At 48.5% G+C, this 22,840-nt stretch overlaps 3 protein-coding genes across 19 annotated transcripts in view; 2 read left to right on the top strand and 1 right to left on the bottom strand.

Moving 5' to 3' along the window:
* LOC118504785 (A disintegrin and metalloproteinase with thrombospondin motifs 9) overlaps positions 1–22,840 on the top strand; it is a 138,741-nt gene that overhangs the window by 50,153 nt on the left and 65,748 nt on the right. The gene's annotated exons all lie outside the window — the stretch shown is intronic.
* LOC118504784 (vitellogenin-A1-like) overlaps positions 7,088–22,840 on the bottom strand; it is a 28,110-nt gene continuing 12,357 nt past the window's right edge. Inside the window, exons 1-3 of one of the 2 annotated variants that reach the window (XM_036039733.1) lie at positions 13,540–13,698; positions 8,474–13,420; positions 7,088–8,389 (exon numbers count right to left, since the gene is read on the bottom strand). In XM_036039733.1, the coding sequence (XP_035895626.1) occupies positions 7,200–8,389; positions 8,474–13,420; positions 13,540–13,570 (6,168 nt within the window). In that variant the 5' untranslated portion in view covers positions 13,571–13,698 and the 3' untranslated portion in view covers positions 7,088–7,199. Of the gene's footprint in view, positions 8,390–8,473; positions 13,421–13,539; positions 13,699–22,840 lie in introns of those variants that run through there. The other variant, XM_036039735.1, reaches the window with a different exon arrangement.
* LOC118504787 (E3 ubiquitin-protein ligase TRIM37-like) lies at positions 14,294–16,657 on the top strand. 2 transcript variants are annotated; one of them, XM_036039754.1, is made up of 5 exons: positions 14,294–14,502; positions 14,593–15,321; positions 15,405–15,860; positions 15,921–16,127; positions 16,195–16,657. In XM_036039754.1, the coding sequence occupies exons 2-5, from the start codon at positions 14,609–14,611 to the stop codon at positions 16,580–16,582; spliced, it is 1,764 nt and encodes a 587-aa protein (XP_035895647.1). In that variant the 5' UTR covers positions 14,294–14,502; positions 14,593–14,608; the 3' UTR covers positions 16,583–16,657. The 2 variants fall into 2 exon arrangements, with proteins under 2 accessions (XP_035895647.1, XP_035895646.1); XM_036039753.1 differs by having other exon boundaries at positions 14,295–15,321.

Below are 22,840 nucleotides of genomic sequence, written 5' to 3'. Positions count from 1 at the left end.
CGTGCTGTCTGCACACCCTGTGAGTAATCGCGAGGAATCTCGCGCAGTCATCCGAGGACCACCCTAATCCAGTCGTAAAGGAAGGAAGCGCGTCGGCTCGGACGCCGGAATGGTAATTTATTACGACTATCGGTAGTTTCACCGGCTCGACTCGAACCATGTCCGGTCCGGATCGATTTTGAGATATGCACGCCCCAGTGTCCGTGTGCGTATGCTCTGCAGAAACTTGTCTTTAACAGCGCCGAGTTCAAGTGCCTACATAAACTCTTAAGGTTACTTGCTTTTATGTACAATTTTTTCTGGACATTAATTGATTTCTTTTTGATGTGTATGTTAATTTCATATAAAAGTATGTAATAGTTGTCAGTAAATTTTAGAGCCTATGATCAACTGAATAAAATATATCATTAGCTGGATATTGAGGGTTTAATCCGGCTGGTGATGATTGAGCGTCCGGCCGGAATGAAAAATTGAATCTAACTTCACTCGACCACAACCATGTCTGTTGACCGTTAATTGCGATTAACAATCAACTGTCTTCCATCGCGTCTGTGCCACTCCTCCCGATTTCTAGAAATCGTCTTCCACCGTCCGTCAGGCCCTTGAACTTCTGGGGCAAGATGCCAGATCAGCAGTGGCGTGCTACAGTTTCTGACCTCTGTGCTTACGGGCTACTATGGGGGCTCTGCACGGCAAGAGCGCCATCGTCAGTGCAGCCGGACCAGCCAGAGGTAAAGCTGGTGCAGCGACTAGCACAGCTGGATCGTGTTTCTAAGTCCCTTGCATCTAAGCCAGATCGCGATAAGCCACCGCATAAACCTGCTTCGCTCTGGTGACGTTCGTTAAAGCTTGCGGGATTATTTATGTGTTTGTTCGTCCGTCCGTCCTTCTGGTATCGGTTAGCCCCGTGAGGTCATTACGATGGTCTCGAATGTCAACAACGGTAGTTGCTTCACGTGTTTCCCCCTTGCCACGATTAGCACGACGCGGGATTGTCCGGCCGATAGATCCTGAACTGGCTGGAACCATATATCAGCACCAGATTACTACAGACAAAACATGGCTCACGAAACGCTGGCCTTGTTCCGGTGAGATTCCATGGAAGTCTCGTTAATCCGTGACATGGTTACCCGCCACACCACCACCGAGAGAGGTATATCCACGCGGTGCGCAAGCTTCTCCTGCTCACTGCTCACCGAAATGGTCCGGGTGTTTCCGACATTCCTCGTTCGAAAGCGGGTAAAAGTTGCTGACTAGCCTCGGGAAAAACTCATGTGCAGTTGCACACCCCATTAGGGTGTGTAGATAAACTTTGCATCACCGCGCGCCGCCACCAACACCTCTCCTCTCCGGGAACACCGGCCCGTGTGACCCGTGTTTCTATTTTCGCCACCATAACAGTGTAGGGTTGCAGTTTTCATGCAACGGGAACGTACTTAAGTAAGTTATCAAAATAGCACGCTGAATTATGGAGCAATTAAGGGTCCGTTACATGGCCAGCGAGAGGTTGGCTGTGGGCCGTCTGGGTTGTAACGCAAATTTGTAACAACAACACGGCTAGCACGAAACTCTACTTTCGTTGCATGTCGTCAATTCGACGGTTGCCTCTTGAACTCTACACAGCAAGCGTCGGACAAGCATCAGCTCACCATTGTTTTTTAACGTCCTCTGCAGTTCGGAGGCACATTCAGAGGCGCAAGGAAGCTTATTTATACAGGTGTTGTAGACGCACTGCATCTGGTTGCATCGGTCAAGAATTATGTTCTAAACACAAGCTCGAATTAGCTGCCTCAGTCTCTCGCTACCGGGTGACTTCATCACTTATGATGTCTGGCACCAGCACGCGGCAACCGTGCCAGCAGACATCGTGACACCTCCCGTCTTCGCTCCAGAGCGATTCTGTTCAGTTTCATCAACCAGAAGCTTACACTAGTTCACCAAAGCGATTGCTCCTTGGCCTTAATTGGTTATTGTTCTCGTCTCGCCAGACTTAGGCTAATTTACTGGTGCACCAGTTCAGCGTTGCGCACCCAGTGTGCCTCAGCGCTAGTCGATTGCATTTGACGCTTTATTGCACCCGTAATCGGGTTGTAATTTATTTTACGAGCCAATTTCTACAACAATCCAGCGACGCTCCGATTTAACTAGGATGGCCTCCAGCCCCGACCAATTTGACTCTGTCGTAGTAGAGCGCGCGCAGTGGTAGCATTCCCTAATCCTGCAGAACGCACCAACTTTATGGCCACCGGTCTAGACAAGAATTTTGATCGCCATATTGTTGCAAAAAAAAACGATCAATTTTCACCTCGTTTGTATTGTAACGATCGTGACTTATATGACGAATCAGGTTCGGCAAAATCTTATCCGAGCAGCGAACCTTCTCGCTCCGGTAGCCAAGAGCTTATCGACCGGTGTCTTATGTAATGTTGCCATCTAAGCCTCAACAACGATCAATCTAGCTTTCTGATCCGATTAGCGGTTTCGTCTTCCGGCGAGCGGCCCACGATACCTAATTGATACCACGCCGAAATGCGCGTAGGCGCCCTCAATAGCACTGTAGGAAAAGCCGGATCGTAGGCAATCGGAGAGCTTACCATCCAAAAGCGGACCAACCCGCCCCCCCGAAGGACCAACGCAGACTCTAAGCCAACGATGATTATTGGCGCTCACGGTGTGTCTCGTGCTGCGTGCAAAATGAGCTTACAAAAATTATTTTCTTCAATCGGCTAATGTCCCGCGGTCGTTTTGAAAGTGGGTTTTCATGTACCGCACCACGGGTGAGACGTGTGTGCGCCGTTCTGTTTGCGCCTGTCTGTAGGTTGTTTGACAACAAGAAATCGCTAGATCGATCGACAGCACGGCAGAACAAAGCATGCGATGCGTTCAAAGTTCCGATCTTGAGCTGTAAAAACCCGCTGGCACAAATCCTTCCGCGCCATAGCTGTAACCTGTTGACAATCGGATTGCCGCCTGAGCATCCTCCGTTCTTTTGGGGGGTCAGCACGGCGGAGACGATCTTGGCTAATGGATTTATGGTTTGTTTTGCACGCCGACGCGCGGCCGGACGGGTAAGTCAAGTGCAACAGATTAGCGAATATTTATTGCGCGACCAGCTAAAAATTGATCGTCTTTGTCCGGTGTCATCGCGAGACATTGTGGGTCGGTAGGCCCCATTTGAATGCGGCATGTTTTTGAAAACAACCAAATGCTTCGAATTGTTGCTCAACTTTATTGCCCGTCTTTTTTAACCCTTGTACGAGATAAGTAAGAACGAGACATAAAGGTCCCTACGTTGCTTTTTTGGAGCAAATCTAAATTACATTTGCATAAGTTTTGCATCTTCTCGTGTCAGTACGACATTGTTGTCGTCTGTGCATATAATTGATGGTCGTCTCAGATGCCGTGTCAGACCGAGGAGCAGAGACGCAGCTTGCTTCTGCTAATCGATCAACAAGTCATTTCAGTCATGCCCGTACCGACCGGTTGCCTAAGTGCTGCCCCCCCAAAAACTTTCCCACAGTTGCAGCGTGTGTTCACGGCGTGTATCACGTTTTGCGTACGTTTCTGCTTCTCGAATTAGTGCGACGCATCCATAAGTAGGATTCTGCCTCATCCTTTTGTTGGTGCTGGAAGCGGGAAGAATGTGTTATGCGCTGAACGATTTATCAACCATAACACGTTCACGATTGCATAGTTTTGAAGTTGCCTTTGGGGGGAACAAAAGCAAAAGCCCAGAAACGGTCGGCGTTTTAAAAAGCTCCGTTCCACGACCAGAAGGTGGAGGATAAAGAAAATTGACGAAAATTTTGCACCAGTCAAACGTTCACATCTCAGTGCTATGGCTAAACATTTATCTTGAGCTTATAAGCCATTAGAATGTTACGACTTGATGTGAACAGTCGGTAACATTTGTCAGCTTTTAGCCGAAGCACATGCCGAAATACACACATTAGTTTGGCTTGGCAGTATAGCATCGCGTGGTCGCATTTATCAATCTCTGACAGGCAGGCTTTTTCTTACTAGTGATGCTCTTTTTACTGATATGCATTGTCACATAATTAGATGTATCATTCGAAACTTACAGATATTCTATCCTATTGAACCTGGAGCCTCTTCTTTTTCTTCCTTGGCACTTCAACCTCGAAAGGTCTCGACCTGCCATTTCTGGCATTCTGTGACTTAATTTTACCCGTAGAAAGGAAGTCGGCCCTTCATACAGGGAGGCGGTCCGGATGGGATTTGAACCCCGGTCCTGCCGTGTGAAGACCGGCGCCGCTCTCGCCTCGGTTAGTGGACCGCCCCCACCGGAGCTTCTTTTACTGATTGATTGTATTGGCATCACCCAATTAATGACCTATTAAAATCTAGGCAAAATCGTGACCTACCTTCAGCAAATAAAGCTCATTGACACAGTTACAGATACATGGCACAGTTAATGCCCAATATCAAAGGTTTTAAGTCGGTCGGTATGCTATGGTGCAAAGTAACTAAATTGAAAACGTGATAACACTACGCTACGTTTCGCAGCTTTCGAGGATCGTATGTTGGTCGTCCATTGCAGCGCGAGATTTATGACCGATAAAATGCAACAGGCTGCACATTCCTATCGGGAGCACTTGCATCAATCACGACACCATTAATGTCAGACGGGATTTATGATACAATTATCGGAATTAGAGCTACTTGATGCGTTTATTTATGCGCCGAAGTCAAGGTGTTTGCGGTAAGGGTTACAGTAGGACCGGGATTAAAGCTCTGTCCCGAGTGCGCTACTTCAGTCGGTGCGAAGCGTTGAATCTTAACACTTACAGGTGGCATTGCTGGATTCAAACGTTTTGACAGGTAGAAGTGCATGTTCCGTAACGCAAATGTCTTCTTACACGAGTGTCTGTTAAGTGATCGTTTTTTCTCAACGTGGGAATCGTTATAAAAATCAATCCACTGCAGATGCCATATTTGCTGCCTACGCCACGTAGATGTACACAGTTGGCAGTAAATCTTTTTGCACCAAAAAGGCCTACTGTTTTCACAGAGTTTGCACATGCAAACGGGATACGTAAATCATTGTTTTATCACGGCAGCCGTGAAATTATAGGTCTTTAATTTTATCCCCCATCAATGCCGGACCAGCCGGGATCGAACCGCGGCTAGACGAACGGGCCAGAACCATCCTGCATGCATTAGTGGGGAGTAACGTTGCAACATTGTCCGTCGGTCAATCTCTCAAAACCCATCTCGACGCCGATCGTTCGTATGTTGTGCCGGCCCAGCTACTTGGAGGCGCAAGATTTATGTTTCTCATCGTCGCGCCCCGTACTTTCGAGTCGAGTGAAATCGGCAGCACTTGCATCACACCACCTCAGTTTAGGGAATGCAGACACACACACCAACGCTGCAACTGGTGCCAAAAGACGACTGGCGTCCGTATGGGTGCACTTAAAAGCGAAGAGTCCGGTTAAAATAATGTATCAAGATAACGAATCGATTTCATTTGCATTTAGAAAATACAAATAGTCGTACGCAATATATCACGTTATCTATTTTAATCGGATCATTAGCTGTGGATGTTTGGACGTGTGTTGTAAACAGTTTTTCGATCACTGTGCTTTTGGGACTTCATTTCAAATTAAATGTGTTTTATGTTAATACATCAAATGGGGTATACTGGGGGGGACCTCATTAGTCTTCGTCTAGTTACCTTCCCACCAGCGAAAGAGAGTGAGAGCCAATGCCTGAAATGCTAGCAGTTACTTGTGTTACTTGCTCACGGAGACTTCATTCAAGGACTTTGTGATGCTATCCGTTCTTGCCGTTCTAACTAGCGGTGGCGGTCAATAATTCTGTGAATTTACCGATTTGTCCTTTTGGTGGTCAGAAAAATAAGGTGGGTGCATCGAGAGAACGTGTCCGACCAAGAACATTCAATGTCTATTCACCGTCGACGGTAGTTCCAGCGGTACCCGCCTTTAAGATTCATGGGTATGTCGTTGCTGGCTGATCAATCGACTTGTCTCTAGATTTTACGATTCAATTAAGCCGCAAACATTTGCATACCCTGACTACCGCTAGTGAATGGCTAGGTTGACTGAAGTAGTGTCATTCAAGGAATGTGTCTCATTAAATAATGATCATTAGTGAAACGCGGTAGGACTTTAAGCCTTCATCAATGGTTCTCCAAAAGGGATCTAATAAGTCTCTGTCAACTAAGTGACACATTCCATTCGCATTGTTATAAGAACTGTCGCTTTAAGTAGATGTTGATCATGTCACAACAACATTTACCATTTAGTTAAAGCATTAAAGTTAATAGACATGTTTATCGAGCGTCCAACTACACGTTGAGTGATGCAGCATCATACCACAGCGCCTGTATCGGAACGAACGAACTGAACCTTCTGAAGTCTCATGTACACTAATGCTATTTATTTATAAACACTTAACGTGAATGACTCTCCAAACCAGAGCAAAGCACTAGGACATAGCTAAACCGAGCGCAATTCTTCGACATTGAATCATCGTTTGCATAAAAATAGCAACACCATCGATAGCGGATGAGACGCGACAACATATCTAGAACCAAAGCATCACACTGCTCGTCTACATTGGCTCAAAAGGGGAATGTGGCGCACACCAGACGTTAAGGTACCCTCTAATTACTGTAATTTCAAAGACTGATTGTTGTCTAGAAGCTGAAGTTCACTGCACCCGTCCGAGGTTTGGGTGCGTAGCACTGAACCCCGCATTGACAGCTTGTGAAATGAAATGCATTTCTGCTAGAGTGCCGAACGTCTGCGCTTTCGCTATCGAACGACGCGTTAACCTTGACTTTCACGGCAACGACCACCGGCCAAATTTAGCAATTCAATTCAATTCGATGAATGAAATTGATTTTTAAAATGTTGTTTGCAATTGTTGCCTGACTTTTGGGATTGGTGCTATCAGATTTACTACGAATAGCTTGTGTTTGGAGAGTGTTTTTGAACACTACAATAATTAAGAAATGCTTCAGCATCTTGGAGCAATTCGGACATGCTAATACATATTTCTCAATTGCTAAGTTGATGCGAAAGATACAAAGAAAAACAAATTTGATTGTATTCATTCATCAATTTATTGAATTCGCCTCTGTATTTTTTTTACATTTTCTGTATGCTATGTTTGGAATGTTCATAAATAATTGAAGCTAGCAATCATGGCTCCTAGTTGGCGAAGACACACTTCTTGGGGAAGTAGTACTTGACGGTCTTGGTGACCGACTTGTTGCTCATGTCCGGGTTGACTCCCTTGCGGATCTGCTGCTTGAACAGCTGGGCAGCCGAGTCGGAAGCGTCACGGCAGTGGACATCGACGTACTTCTGGATCTTCTCAAAGGCCTTGCATCCCGACGAGCAGGTGGGCAGGGCACGGTTCGTGAAGCAGATCTTATCACCCTGCTCAATGTACTGAACACGGTGCTGCATGGCGCATTCCTTCTCGGTGTACTGTTGCTTCTCGAAGAAGTGTTCGCGGTTCGGCTTCTGTTCTTCCGAGGACGACGAGTTAGATTCGTCCGACTCCGACGAAGACGACGACGAGGACGACTCCGACGAGGACGAGTCCGATAGGTCAAAGTCCTTGTAGTAGTAGTTGTAACGCTGACGGCCAGCTTCCTGCTCGCTGATGACGTTGCCGAAGTAGTACTGGGGCTTCACACAGTGCTCCTGGGCCTTCTGGTGGTACTCGGTGAAGTAGGCCTGGGCCGGGCCGCTGCAGTTCATGCCAGCGAGAGCGTACGAGGCGGCAAAGTATTCGGGCTTGCGCATGACGCACTGGTCGGGAGTGATGAAGTCATCCTCTCCCTCGCCGTTGTTGGTACCGCAAAGACCGACGAAGTTGTTGAAGTACGACTGGTCGGCGAAGAAGCGGGCACGGTATCCGTCGAACACGATCTTGATGTCGTCGTCGCGGAAGCTGATCTCCAGCTCGTTGCCAGGGAGGGCGTACACGCGGATCAGCGGCTGATCGCCACCATCGTCGTTGGTGTACATTTCGACGGCGTACTTTTCGTGGATCTGCTGGGGCTTGCCGTTGATGTAAACCGTCGGGAGCTCATGTCCCTGCGGGATGATGTCGATGTTGTAGTCGTTCTGCTTGTACTGGCCGAGGACAGCCTTCAGGAAGAGCTGGTTGTTGTCGCCGTGACGCGCCAGAATGGTGATCTGCTCGTCCTCGCCGAAACCGTTCTTCCAGTTGTATTCGTAGTCCGAGTTCATGAAGTGCGAGTCCTGAGCGTAGAAGTAGTAGTCGGGCTTGACGGTGTGCAGCACCACGTGCCAGCAGTTGCCGAGCTCGTAGTCGTAGGTCTTTCCATCGAAGGTGTTGACGAATTTGTTCGACACAACGCAAGACGCTGGAGGGAATGCAAAATGGTCATTAGCAATCAATCTAGAACCACCATCAATCCAGCTAGCACCAGAGACTCATCTATACTTACGGTGGTAGTTTCCGCGGTAAGCGTAGTTGAACATGCGCTCGTAGTAATCAAAGTCGGGGTGGATGGAGAAGAAGTAACGGGCGTACTCGCTTTCGATCGGGTAGTTCTGGATAGCGAAGCTACGGTCGGTTCCGTAGAAGGAAGCGTTGTAGTAGTCGAAGTACGGGGCCAGCTGGAAGTCAATCTGGAACTGGTTGTGCTTGCCCTGGAAGAAGTAGTCCTCGCTCCAGTACGGGAAGCTGAAGTAACGGGCGTAGTCGAAGAACTGGTAGGTCAGGTTCTTGGCATAGTTGGACACATCCTTGTACTCAAAGTTGAACGAGTACTGGTCGAAGTAGCCAGCCTGGCGGGTGGCGTTTTGGCATGCGGGCAGCTGGAAGTAGCCCTTGTCCATCTGCTGCTTGCAGCGCTGGCCAGCCTCGGAGATGCGCAGGAAGTGGCGGTAGGGCTCAGACTGAATCAGCTTACCCTTCATCGAGATATGCGATCCTCCCTGGCACTTCTCGCCGTATGCGAGCTCCCAGTTCATGCTTCCGATCTTGTCGAAGTTGAGAACGTTCAGGAAGTTGAGCTTGGGCATGTTCGGGTACTGGTTGGTGGCCGAGAAGCACATCTGGAACTGCTTGCCAGAGAACGGAATGAACTGGTAGAAGGCGCTCGAAGAGACGTACGGGCTGAAGGACAGGAACATCAACAGACGCTCCTTCTCGTCGACCGGGCTGTCGGCATAGGCGGTGGTGAACACGAACTCGGCCTTCTGCTGCTTGCCCTCGAACACGATACCGAAGTCGAAGACATTGACGTCGCTGTTGCGAATACCGGCACCGGCGTTGCGCATGAACTGCTCCTGGCGGCGCTGGCTTCCGGCGTAGTACACGAAGGGCTGGGCGTAGTTGAACTCGTTGTAGTATCCAGAGTATCCGTGGCGACCCTTCGGGTGTTTCACATCGGCGGTCTGGAAGTCCTGGTCGTAGTCGGCCTGCTTGTGCTGCAGCACAAACTTGACGTTCTTCACGCTGGTGCGCTGAGCATCGTAGTACAGGTTCAGCTGATGGTAGTGGTAGGTCTCCGAAGCGAACGGATAGACCAGCGCCGACCAGTAGTCGTGCTGTTCGATGTGCTTCATCAGGTAGGCGTAGTCGATGAAGTCCTTGTCGTATTTGGCCTGGAATCGGAAAGCGACACCGGTCAGCTCATGGCCGAACGAGGTCTCGAACGACTTGGTGGTCTGGGCGCGATCGTGCAGGATGTGCACGCTCGGCTGCTCGGCCATCGGGCGCAGATCGGTGATGTCCTTGTATCCGGTGTACGGCCACGAGCTCATGTGGAAGAGAAGGGCGTCCTTCTTGGGCTCGAGCGGCTGCACATTCACTTCAAAGTCGTTGTTCTCAAAGTCGAAGCCAAAGTCGAAGCTGAACGGCAAGTATCCCTGGAACTTCTTCTGGTATCCGGCGACGTAGCGCTGGTGGTCGAAGGGCGTGATGAAGCCAACCTTGGCATCAACCAAGCGAGAGTAGGCCATGTTCACATCGGCAGATCCGTTGAACCAACGCGGCATATGGACGAAATCGTCGTACTCCTTCTCGGGATATCCGGTCGGGGTCTTGAAGATGCTCGGGTGGGTGGTGGCGGAGGCCTCGAACTCGAATTTCATCAGAGTCGGGGTCTTCAGGCTGTAGGTGAACGGCAGACCGGTGGCCAAGGGGAAGGCCATGGTGACAACGTTCTGCTGGTAGAACTTGGTCACGTTGTACGCAAAACCGTCCTCGAAGTCTTGGAAGTACTTCTTCACAAGGCTCGGGAACTGCTCGATGGTCTGGTTGTTGAAGGCAAAGAAGCGCTCTCCGTTGAAGATCTGGAACATGAACTGACCCTCCAGCTCCTCAGCCTCCTCGGGGTCGATGTTCAGCAGCTTGGCAATGCGGGTGGTGGACCACTTCTGGAACTCCTCCTGGTTCTTGTTTCCGAACTGCTCGTAGTAGTCGTTCTGGTACTTGTGGTTCTTGCTGTACTGGCTGAAGTAATCCTTGAACAGGGACGGGTACTGTTTGTAGTACTTGTAGTAGTAGTCGCTAGACTTGTACTCCTGGTGCTTGTTGTAGCTGTCGTACTGCTTGTCGAGCAGATCGAAGAACGTCTCCATGCTCGAGACCAGGTAGTAGAAGGTCGAGAAACGCTTCAGGCCACCCATGTTCTTGCGCAGATGGAAGAAGAATCCGCTCGGGATGTAGTGGTCATCGGCAGCGATCTGGGAGAAGTACATGCGGTACGAGAGCTCCAGTTCCTTGAAGGCAAAGTCACGCAGGTAGGTGCCCGAGTACTGCAGGCTGAAGTCACGCGGGTTCAGGTGCTTGATGGCGGCCTGGGCGTTCTGAGCGAACTCGTAGTCGTCATCGAACTCATCGGCTTCGGAAGCGCTCTCCAGGGCGGTCTTGACGGCGGCGCGCACGTATGTGCTCGGGTCGTAGTGGGTCTGCTCAGCCATGCGCTGCAGCATGTATACCGGGGGCTTCGTGCGGATCAGCAGGTACACTGCGGCACAACGCACCTCATGGGCATCTCCGGTGTTCTGGTACACCTTGAACAGCACCGAACGGGCCAGACGGGGGTAGTTCTCGACCAGACGGTCCAGGGCGACGATGAAAGCCAGACGCTGGAAGTGGGTCACTGGGATCTTGCCCTCCAGGTACGGCTCGAACACGTTCAGGATTTCAGGGTGGCCCAAATGTCCCAGACAGCGGATGTACACCTGCACCTTCACGCTGTCACCAGCCTTGACGGCCTCACGCAACTGGTGCGCGAACCACGGCACGACCTTGTGAGCAACGATCTTGTAGTCGGCGTCAGCCAAACGGCCGAAGCTGTGCACGGGGTAGTAGTTGTAGGCAGAGCGGTTGTTGACCTGGGCGCGGTTCAGGAAGTCGCAGAAGGAAATCATGGCCGTCGTGTTCAGATACTCCTGGTGCTGGACGGCGTTGGACGTCACCAGCAGGAAGTACTCGTGCATAACGGTCTCGGTCGGGTAGCGGATGGTCTTGGGCAGAGTAGCGATGACGCTGGCGGCCTCATCACCGCGCAGTTTCTTCTCTTCGATCAATTCCTTGATCACCTTGAAGGCGGGCGGGGTACCGGCCTGGGCCAAAGCATCGCGGAACGTGTTCCAGGCGTCAACCTTCTTAGCGAACGACTCGCTGTGGTTGCTGCCTTCCTCGCGTTCCTTTTGCGAGACGAACAGCTTCTGGCAGACGTCGTAGATGTCCTGGTAGTGCATGGTGCGCAGAACACGGGCCAAAATGGTGAACTTGTTCAGCGTGTTCGACTTGGGGACCTGGGACATTTCCTGCAGCTCCTCAGCGATCTCGTACGCCAGCTTGTAAGCGTAGCGGGAGGCATCGACGTTGCGAGCGTACTGGACGCTGTATCCCTTGTATCCGGTAAAGTAGGGAAGGAAAGGGGTCTGAGGGGCTTCCTTCATGCTCTCCGGAATCGGCTGGTAGAAGTCTTCCTCGCTGCTCAGAGAGTTAGAGTCGGACTCGGAAGAGCTGTAGAAATCCTGCTCATCAGACTCATCGGACGACGAGCTGGACGAGGAGCTGCTGGAATCGTCGGAGCTGGACGAATCGGACGAGGTGTTGTTTTGCTTGCGCAGACGGTGCTGATCACGCTGATACGCTTCGTAGTACTGCTTTTCCTTGAAGGCATTCAGATCACGACGGTTGCGGTTTCCACGGTGCTCGACTTCCTTGGCCTGCTTCTTGTACTGCTCAGCAGGGCTGATCTTGAAGTTTTCGTGCTCTTCCTCCGAGCTGGAGCTCGAGTCCGAGGAGCTGGACGAATCGCTGGAAGAGTCCGAGGACGACGACGACGACGACGACGACGAGGAGGAGTCATCGGTCTCGTTGGCCGGGCGAACGAAGTTTTTCTTATCGTGAGCCATGTTGTAGCTGTACACCAGGTCGACAAACACCTGGCGATCGTCAGCCGGACCCTCCGGGTACTTCTCGAAGGGCTTGATTTCGTTGAGGGTCATGTTGACCTGAGCGTAGACCATGGCCTTCTGGCTGTTGACCAGAGACGGGCTGACGACAACCTTGTTCACGGTGGACACCGACTGGATGGTGTAGTTGTACCAGTTTCCGGTCAGATACATCTGCGTCACCTCCGACTTGGACATGATGTTGCCCATCTGGTTGGTGTTCGGCTTGAAGTCGCTGAATCCGCTGAAGCCAAAGTGGAAGCCCATGCGCTGCTCGCAACGATCAAAGTTGCGGGACTTGACGACATGGAAGACGTGCTGGTCTTCCTCGAGCCACTGGGGCTGAGGAACCCACTCCTTGTGGGACTGGAAGTGGAATTCCGGGACCGGGTTGACGTCGTACAGGGTTTCACATTCGCCGGTCACCGACGGTTCCATGGTCTTGTACACACCGGTGAGGGTGTTGTTCTCCGGGAACTGGTTGAACTCCGACTTGATCACGTACGCTCCCTGGGTGTCCAGCTGCAGCTGGCTGACCCAGCCCTTGAGCATGTTCACCTCGTGGTTGGGGACGGTCTTCTCAACGTAGAAACCCTTCACGGCTCCCTTGTTGTAGTAGATTCCGAAGGGCTTCGAGCTGAACGGCATCGGCTGCCATTTCAGGTTGAAGCGCGCCAGTTCAGTGCGGTATCCGCGGGGCAGATACTCGTTGAACGCGGCGTACATCGGACGGTCAATGTAGGCGACGACGTAGTTGTGATCCTTGGGACGGATCACCAAGTAGCCGTGCGTCACAATGCCGGTCCAGTAGTCCTCGAGGTCCGGCAGAGCGGTCATGGTTTTCGTCGTCACGTTGTACACGTACTCCCGGTTCGGTTCCCAGGCACCGAACTCGAAGCCCGTCTTGTTGAACGGGCGCGAGTAGGGGAACTCATACTCGTACGAGTACTGGTACGCCGTACACAACCCCACTGCAAATAAAAAGCACACACACACACACACGAGTTAGTACTGCTGGACGCCTGGATCACGGAAACACTGGATTTGCATCCTTGGAATGCCGGAGCACACGAGGACAAAGATCACTTACCAAACGTGAGGAGAAGTAACTTCGCAATCATGGTTCGGTTGTTCTCAGATGCCCGGATGCTTTGATTGCACTCCAAAGCTCGAATGTGCCTTCTGGTGGGCGAAGGATCACCTTTTATACCTGAATTTTGCTGATTGCCTTAGCTTTTTCCTTATCAATAACCTCATTCATAAAATCTGCTCAAATCTTAGTTCAGCAATCCCTTTCATCAGTTCCCTATGCTTGTTTATTATCAGTGTTTTAGTTTGTTATCAATGCAGTGAGGCAAGGCAGATGCATGCATGATGTACTTACAATATTCTGTTAGTCATTTTTTAATTGTTTAAGTTTTCAGAAATTCGGTGCCCTTTGAAACGGCATCGCGACCGACGCTACATTTATTTTTAGAACAATTCTCATGATGTTCGACTGTGGTAAACTGTGTAACGGCTTTTGAAAGTCATTGCCGTGTATAAAAATGATTCTCCGAGAGGAAGGCTTTCTTAGTATGATCGGTGTGATTCTCAACTCTGTTTCGCTACTTCTCCATTATAATCCTATCCTTTTCCTGCACGTATTCTAATGCTAGTTGATTCTCAGGATACAAGCAGAAGGCATTTTTGCCACCATCATCTCACACATGTGATCATTCGTACGATCTGCTTAAAATAGATCACATTCGTGTGCGATTGCTCTCAGCCAAGGTTTTTCTTGGCAGACCAGTGGAGGAGATGAGCGGTTTTCATGACATTTCTCTCTCGTGTTGATTGCTCACGCTCTTGTTTTTCCGGCGGTGAAAATTCAGTTTGATGCGATCCGCATATTATACTGGTTCGTTTGTAGTGTTTCGGTCGAAAACCTTCCTAAAAATCGCAATAAGTGGCATAAAAATCGATACATTCGTCCCCTTCAGTACATTCACACGGCAGAGCAGCTGATTAGCTGATAAGCACACCGTCGCAACAACTGTTCAGTTAAAAAAAAGTTCGTGATAAGCATACATTTAGGTCGATGGCCTATTGCTGATTGGAACGATCGAGATCAGCTGTCGTCTTATCATTATTCGATCTTTAGCTCACCTTCGATCGCGATGGCATCCGGTTCAGACGATCAGCTCGGGCAGTGCAGTAGTGCGACGCTTCAGTGTTTGATTTGCATGAAGCATATTGAAGACCCGCGGCTATGTCCCCAATGTTCCAAGCTGTTCTGCTACAATTGCATTCGCCAGTGGTTACAAAAGGCGGACAGCGAAAGTGGCAATCCAACCTGTCCGTATTGTAGGTGTACGTGTAATATAGAGACCTTCGTGAAAATTCTGGAAGGCAGTCCACTCTATCCGTGTAATCCTATCGCTGAAGAAAGCAGCTCAACTGCCCATCCGGATACAGCGAACAACGATCCAGAAAAAGTCCTACATCGACTAGAGAAGTTACTGCTCGAAACGCAGGGATTCTTCAACGAAACCAATGATCGCGTCAACCAAGAGCTGAAAAAGCATAGTGCACTGGTGGAGAAAACGAAGAATAATCTAGTCAAGACTGTTAACTTAATGACACACCAAGAGCTGAAAGATATCCATCAGCAGTTCCATGCCAAAAATGCCGAAATCGATGCGTGGAATGAAATATTGAAAAACAAATTGAACAAGCATCAGTTTGATGTCTCATCCATTAAAGCTGCTATACAGCAGAGTTCTCCCGCAGAGCTTGTGGTAAAGCAGGCGGAGATTGAAAAATCTTGCACCAAAGTTACCGAAAGTTTGAAGTCCATTTCGCTGAACGTAAAGCCACTCAGTTTTACAAGGTACTGTTGGAAAGCTTTGGAGTGAGGAGCTTCAGAACGGTCCAATGATTCTACAGTTCTTATCCTGTTCATTTCCCACACAGTAATCTCATTCCGGAACCATTCACCTGGAAGTTTGCAGTGAACAGATACACTGCCATAAGACGCACGAACGAAGTCCAGTATTCCGATCTCGTCACGGATGATATCGGTTCCGTGTGGCGCTTGGAAGTACATCCGTGCGGTTTTGACGATGCCAAAAACACATCGCTGAGCATTTTCCTCCAGCTGTACAATGGGATCGAGGGACAGTATCACTACTCGTTCGAGCTGCTCGGTCCCACAAGAAACCATTTCTACGAGGCGGAAGATTATTTCGAGCTGCGCAAAGGCTGGGGTCAAAACCATTTCATCGACCTAAAGTCGTTGCAGGAATCTTTCATTGTGGACGATGGATTCGAGCTTAGGTGTTCGGTCCGTTCGCTTAACCTTATCGACAAGTATGGGAAAATGAAGAAGCGAGCCGATCTACTTACAACGGAAGTTGATCATCTGAAGAAGTGAGTAGTGATGGACAGCATTTTGGAGGGTGTTCATTACAATAAGCTTAATGCTTTCAGATTAGCCTATCCGGACTGTCTAGACGAGGTGGTCACCATCCGCAATGTGGTGGAAGCAGTCAAGTCCTCTGCCTGTCTGTACTCTGACATTCTGTCCGACGATATCGGTGGCCAATGGCGGCTACAGGTCTATCCCGGTGGCAATGGTGAAACCCGAGGGCAATTTTTATGCATTTTTCTGGAGCTTTGTTCGGGCATTCCTAACAAGTGAGTTCCCGGAGAGTGAATGTATGGCCGATGATCAGTAAAAGCAGCGTTTATTCCTTCCTGCCAGGTACGAGTTCACCGTTGCGCTGCTGCATCAGAACGTGAAGAAGATTGTTAAAAAATCACTAGAGTACTGCATCCAGCCTTCGTTACCATTCGGATGGAAAACGTTTTTAGGCCGAGAGGAGTTCATTAACAGCGGATACATACAGAAGGATTCGCTCTCCATTCGGCTCACTGTCAAGCCACCGAACGCAACACAGAAGCTTGCCTATTTTCGGCAGCAAATGGAGCATAACCTGGAGCATAATGAGCACCCGACACGCAAACAGTCCGTGATTTCTAACGATTCCAAGCCCTCCACATCGCAGGAACCGCTTGAAAGGAGGCTGCGGAAAGCATCCATAAGTCTCTACAAAAACTTGTTCACCAAATCGTCCAGCACCGATCAGTGAATTAAATGGTGTGCATCACCATGTTTGGTTTTCAGCTAAATATATCGGCTCCCATGTGTTATTGTAATTACCGTCTGAATGTATTTTATTTCCTCTAGAATGTGTGTACAAAATTTTCGTTTGAAAAATCACACCTTAAACTTGTTTCTCGCAACCGGAATGTTGGGTTCCGAGCCAAACGAGTACATAACTTCCAACGTATTTATGCCACACTGGTATGCTGGTTCGAGCACGTGAGAACCATAAAGCCTGTGGCCACCACAACAACTTCAATCGTAATACCATTGAACTTGATCTTACCTGATACTGGCGGTGATCGGCACTATCGATGATGCGCAAGCGTTGGGCGTAACGTTGAGCGCATGTGCATTAGGCCCACCGCACCCAACACGAGCCGCGCTCCGGGGAACAGGCGAACGCGAGGCAAATTGATAGGATGGGCGTAGCGGAGTTATGAAAAGAACAACATCGTAAAAATATGTTATACGTCACGAGTTTTTGACTTCTAACGTACACCACCACAGACGTTAGACGGTACTTAGCATGCGTTGTAGAGCGTCTGTTATTATGGCCAAATCGATCGCGATCACGCGAATATTTTAAGTGGCAGCCTAACATTATGTTTCTGACAGGCTTAGGTTTGCTGCCAGCATAGCTATCTGTACAACAAGTGTAATTACTCTGTTATTGCATACACTTGCCATGTTTCTGTGATATGTGAACTGTGCAGGTTCTTCTTACAGATAGTGAGAATTACTTCAGAATAATAAGTAATATCAGATACTTGTTTTATCGCTCTTTAATTAATATCCTCATGAAGATATGACAACTTAACGTCCAACATTCATTAGCTTCGTTCCGCATTGTATGGACATCCGCCGGTTGGTTTTATTTCTATAGATATTCCACGAATTAAAACCAATCCTTCAACGATTGACAGCTGCACGGAAAGTGAAATGAACGGCATCGGTACGGCACGACCGCTGTCCCGTCAGCTGCTCATTGATGTGTATGCAAATCGAATGTTTGCATTTCTGGTCTCACCCTCGCCCCCATCTGCACGTGACCCGTTGCATTAAGAAAACCGAACGTGGAGCTAATCCGACATTCACAATCCAATCATAAATCAACCGTTTAGTGCCACACCGTGATGCAGTCGATTTGTTTTTGCAGACGATCTGCGGCGAGCGATTCCCTCGAGTCAGTCACGAACACGGCGGCGCCTCATGTGTCACATACGCTTTAGGCAATGTGCGCGAGCCAAGTTCTAAACGAACGATTTCTAGAATTTGTTCAACTTTTCTGTCAAAGCATGCCGAGATCACACACACACACACACACTAGAAGCGCACGGTACTTCCTACAAACGTCATCAACCGTAATGCACCAACGCGCCTGATGTTGCGTGATTTAGTGACCGACTTTCCGGGTGTCGGTCGGTCCGATCACGCTATGCCATCGTTTGGTGACAGGCAACCCGGAATGTCGGCCGGTCGTCAGAAATGCACCGACTGACCTCGAAAATTTGACGCTCATTTCTTACTTCCTCGAACGATTCACGCCAAAGGTGATTAAGGAATCCTGACTGCTTGCACTGCTGGGCCTGAGGGCAAGTTGATCGGAAAACAAATCGTAATCCGCCCGGGAGGTAAATGACAATGATTTGGCCTGCATAATTGCATCCCGCTTATCTCGTGCCACAGCAGTGACACACAGCCCCAGTTCGGAAATTGGAGTGTGATCGAGAGCACAGCATCCCGGGCGGGGGCTACATCTCGCGGCATCATTTCACCATTACCCGCATTAACACTCCGATCTGCGCAGCACGACGTAATTATCATTATTTTCTCCAGCGCATCGGTCGTGCTTCATTAGGGGTTCCCTGAAATACGTATAATAGTTCCTCCAGGTTTTTTTTTCCTCCACGGCCACTTCTTCAACCGCATCAGGATCCACAGTTATCGGCACGACAGCAGCACTTCACACCGGTCGCATTTGACCCGCCAGTCCAGCGTTCAAGTAATTGATACTTCGCCGGTGAAGCCTTTCCAATTGGCCGTTTCGTACTGTGTGATCGTGGACGGGGTCTGAAGGGCCTTCCACTTATGGGTAGCATCCCCACTCGATGGGCAGCTGAGAGCGGCTTTATCAGATTGAAATATTTAAATGCGAAAGCTGCCCGCGAAGTTGTCTGAAAACGCCACCTAACGACCGATAATCGGAATCGATTAGCGTGTCGATGATGAGGGTGAACCGAGCTCATTTGGTGAATTCCTTGGACCTCGGTTATCTGATCGGAGCGATTGGTGGTGTTTTTTTTTTAATGATCAAAATTTGAGGTTGAGTGTTTATTTATCGAGATGGTTGACAGTGAGTTGCTATAGGCTATTTTCTTGTATATATTTTCGGGACATGATGTTCCAAGAGTTTTTGAGTATGAGTCTACAGAGTCCTCGCGAACTTCAAGAGAGACTACAATTAGTTCAGAATATTCGAACAATTGCTTTTCATTGTTTTATATCACATCTCAGATTGTCAAGTCGTAGTCGTTGGGTCGTTCAAGAAGAATGTCCTAATTGTATCCATAAAGCCAGAAACAAATAACTCGACAAACTACCGCTGTCTGTCAATCATTTTCATTTATCTCCTGACAATAAACTCCCACCGTCAATGTCAACTAACAGTGCTCCTGGGAGAACCAGAATGAGGTACTTAAAAGAAATGAAACTGGCCGTTACGCGGGGAGAAGTCATCAAGTGACCCACCCCGTTAACGAGTGCCGGCCTTGAACTTTTACTTCCGCTAAGCATCCCGCCCATGAACAACAAGACGACGCCGACGAGTTAAAACGACACATTTCTTTCTGCTTTATTCACCCGTTTGTCGGACATAACAGTAAGGATATCGTCAAAGTTGTCTGCATAGCATGCAAAAATGGCTTGGTGAGAGCACATTCCTGCCTTTTCACTGGCCATACATACCACAACGTTCCTCCAATTGCTTACGAAAAGGGTTAATGGGCGAGCTTCTCTCTTGGTGGCGTGTGCCCTCGGCAGACTTCCTTTTTTGTCTATACCGTTAAGGGAGAAGCAAGAGCTGCGTGCCAGCGGCTGTATGCCGAGAGTCAATGACTATCTCGCTAAATCAATAATGGTATTAATAAAAGTGGCAGTGGCACAAGAAAACGCCGATAAAAACAAGAGACATTTAAATTGTCAAGAATCTGTCGTGGCGCCATTCGTTGCTTGCTGCCCAGCAGCCAAGTAAAAACAGGCACAAAGACGGCCAACAAGAGGGACGCTGCTGTGTATAGGTGTTAAAGGGTAAGCAAACTAACAGGAAGCGAGACACTTCATATATCTCGCGCACCCTTGATTTGAAACTGGCACGCTGCTTCGGGCTGCCTCCTCGATGATGTTGGGAGCCGTTAAGCCCACTTGGGCTGTTGATCCGGGAAGTGCATGTGCAACGCATTCGCCCGCGAAAAGGTGCATCGCTGGCTGCACGCATGCTGCCGTGTAAATATTGCCGGCATCATCGAGTGGAACACTCCACCACAAACGGTAGGACAAGTTAAACAAGCTCTGCGGGCTTGATGCGATGCAAGTACGAACAAAAATATCCAGCACACTCGAACCCTCGAAGAGCACGACGAGCGGCACAACTCGTGGCGAATGGGAGAGGGTCCGAAAGAACGATAAAGCAGAAACGCCATCTCGCCCGGACGGAAGAGAAAACAAATCAGTATCAATTAAATACTGCCGCAAGCCGATAAGCCATTAGCGCAATTAGCATAAACAATATTGATTTTCAATTGAACAACCTTATGATCATGTGCGGCGCGCATGGTGGGTTTCGCCTGTCGTTTCGCCTTTCTTCTCTTTAAACTTTAAACTTTGGGTAACTGGATGCCCTAGTTTTGTTTATATTTAACAGTGTTAGTGTACAAAAATATTCTTCTTTTTCTTCTTAGCATAACGACGTACTTGGTGTTGCCGGTCATAAAATGGCTTACGAGACTTAATGATACCGCGTGGTTTGATAGTCAGCCTTAACTATGAAGAATCGTTGGGGATGGGATTTGATCCCCGGATTTGATCTGTCGTATGAAGACCGGCGTCGCTATCGCCTTGGTTGCCACATTAAACTGACATTTTATTACTGAATTATGTTAATTATCTCATCGTTAAAAAGTTTAATATATCATTGCTGTACTACTCAATTCGTGCAACCACAAAGCTACTTAACTCACGACCTGTCAACAACAGTCTAAACCAGGGTTCGGCAAAGTCTGGCTCGCGAGAAACTATTGATAGGCCTCATAAAGAACACAAGATCTCTACAGATCTCTTCGCCAAGACTTCAGCCAAGACCTCCTATGAATCATCTTTAATCAGAGTTCTGGAAGTTGTACTTCAAGTATCGTAATGAGACATAAAAAGTCCTCGAAATTCTTGAACATACAACAAGGATGCATTAAATTGGTGTTCTAAGGATTTTAAGTGAGACATCGCAGGTACGAGATACATAGATCAAATGTTGTAATAGGTACTGAGTGATAGTTTGAAGATTGAATTTGGGAATGCTATATCAATATGGTTTATATATGGTAGGTCCAATTGTAACGTACTCATACAGTTGAGATTTTTTGTTGTTGAGATTAAGTTGATGATTGAGACGTCGTACAAATTTGAACTATCTGACTCGTAGATTCAAGCTTTTTTTTTACTGTCTAGTCCTATTAAAGAGAAGCGTGCCGACCCCTGCTCCAAACAGCCGATTCCAGTAATATATTAAACTATTTTTTCTCTGTCAACTCGCCCTCCAATGTGACTCCAACTCGTACCATCTTACAGTTACAGGTGTACTGCTAGTTAGTTCTCAAGCCCCGCTCCACACAATCCTTGAAGTTAATTAATTTTCCCCGGCTCGCATTAATATTCAACGCCCCAACGCGTCAGTTCGTTTTGATTCGAGTAGATTAAGCCTAACAGTATAAATAATTTACCTGATGTGTCTTATGAAGCGTGGTCATCTAACCTCGAGCCACGTGGAGCGCAATCGGATTGTTAATTTATTTTCGCTACTTAGGAAAAAGAAAACGAAGAATCATAATTCTGCCAGATATCGGTAAGTTTGTAATTAATCTTCACCGCACGCTAACCGTGACTTTGACCTTAGTTGGATTTCTGCTATCTGCGTTTCTGCCCTTCCCTGATTATATTGTTCCTCCTGCTCGCTTGTTAGAAGTTTCTTAGAGGAGAAATCGATGCTCGGACGGTTTCAAGCTTCAAGAGGTAGAATGCAATCATTTTTCTGCAATGATTCTCTGGCGAGATGCACGTAGCTGACCTATCGTACAGTCACGACCAACGCCAATCGCCGAAGACGAGCTCGAGCGCCGTCTAGCTAACCGTGATAAATTGAAAATGTTAAACTCGGGCTCCGTTTATGCGTTTAAAGCGCAATGATTCACCTTCCGGCAAAAACCCCCGTAAGTCCTTGCTGGAGGTTCGCCAAGCGGTTCCGAACAAAAAAAGGATCATTATTCTCACCGAGCTTCATGCAGGGCAGTAGACAGCCATCGGTGGATTAGCGGCAGGGGATTGCACTGCTTTCAAAAAAGATTACAAAAGATCCCATTAGAAATGCTCACAGCCCGAGCCCGATCCACAGTCAGTCGTCGGTCAGAATTGTTATGAAACCGTAGACGTTTTCCGCTTTTTTTTTCTCTGCCCCAAACGAAACGCTGCGTGACCGGCATAACTCGGGCCGGCAGCAGGAAATTGTAGAACGGTTCGCGCGATGGCAGAGCAATGTGGTTTTAAACATGGGCCCACAAACAAAACACCGGGAAGGAAAATTTAGAGCTCCGGGGTAAAAGTGCATTCTTGTGACTACATACGGCTTGATGCTGAGGCAGAGTATTGTTTACGGCGCGTTTTAAATGTTGTTATGGTAATAACTTAAACTGCATGCTGCTGCATATTTACCCATCGCAACACACGGCACGGTTCGGGTTTCGGCTGCACACGCCCCGTTCTATGCCCCCTCTTTTGTGTGGGCAAGTGCATCCCAACGAGCTCGCGTAACTATCAGGTCGGAGTAAAGACTCGGCAGCAATTAGTTACACTGCTCCACGGCGCGTGCGTGTGTTTTCGTCTAGCTTTCGTCGTTGGTTTAGCATAGGGCAATAGGGACGTCTAAGCGTGTAGGAGAAGAACAATGTATCAATTTGCGTTTATATTTCAAACCATC

This window comes from Anopheles stephensi, chromosome 2 (genome assembly GCF_013141755.1).
Source record: "Anopheles stephensi strain Indian chromosome 2, UCI_ANSTEP_V1.0, whole genome shotgun sequence".
NCBI classification, from domain to species: domain Eukaryota; kingdom Metazoa; phylum Arthropoda; class Insecta; order Diptera; family Culicidae; genus Anopheles; species Anopheles stephensi.
Note: the sequence above shows the minus strand (reverse complement) of the source record. Positions and strands in the feature narration are given on the sequence as shown.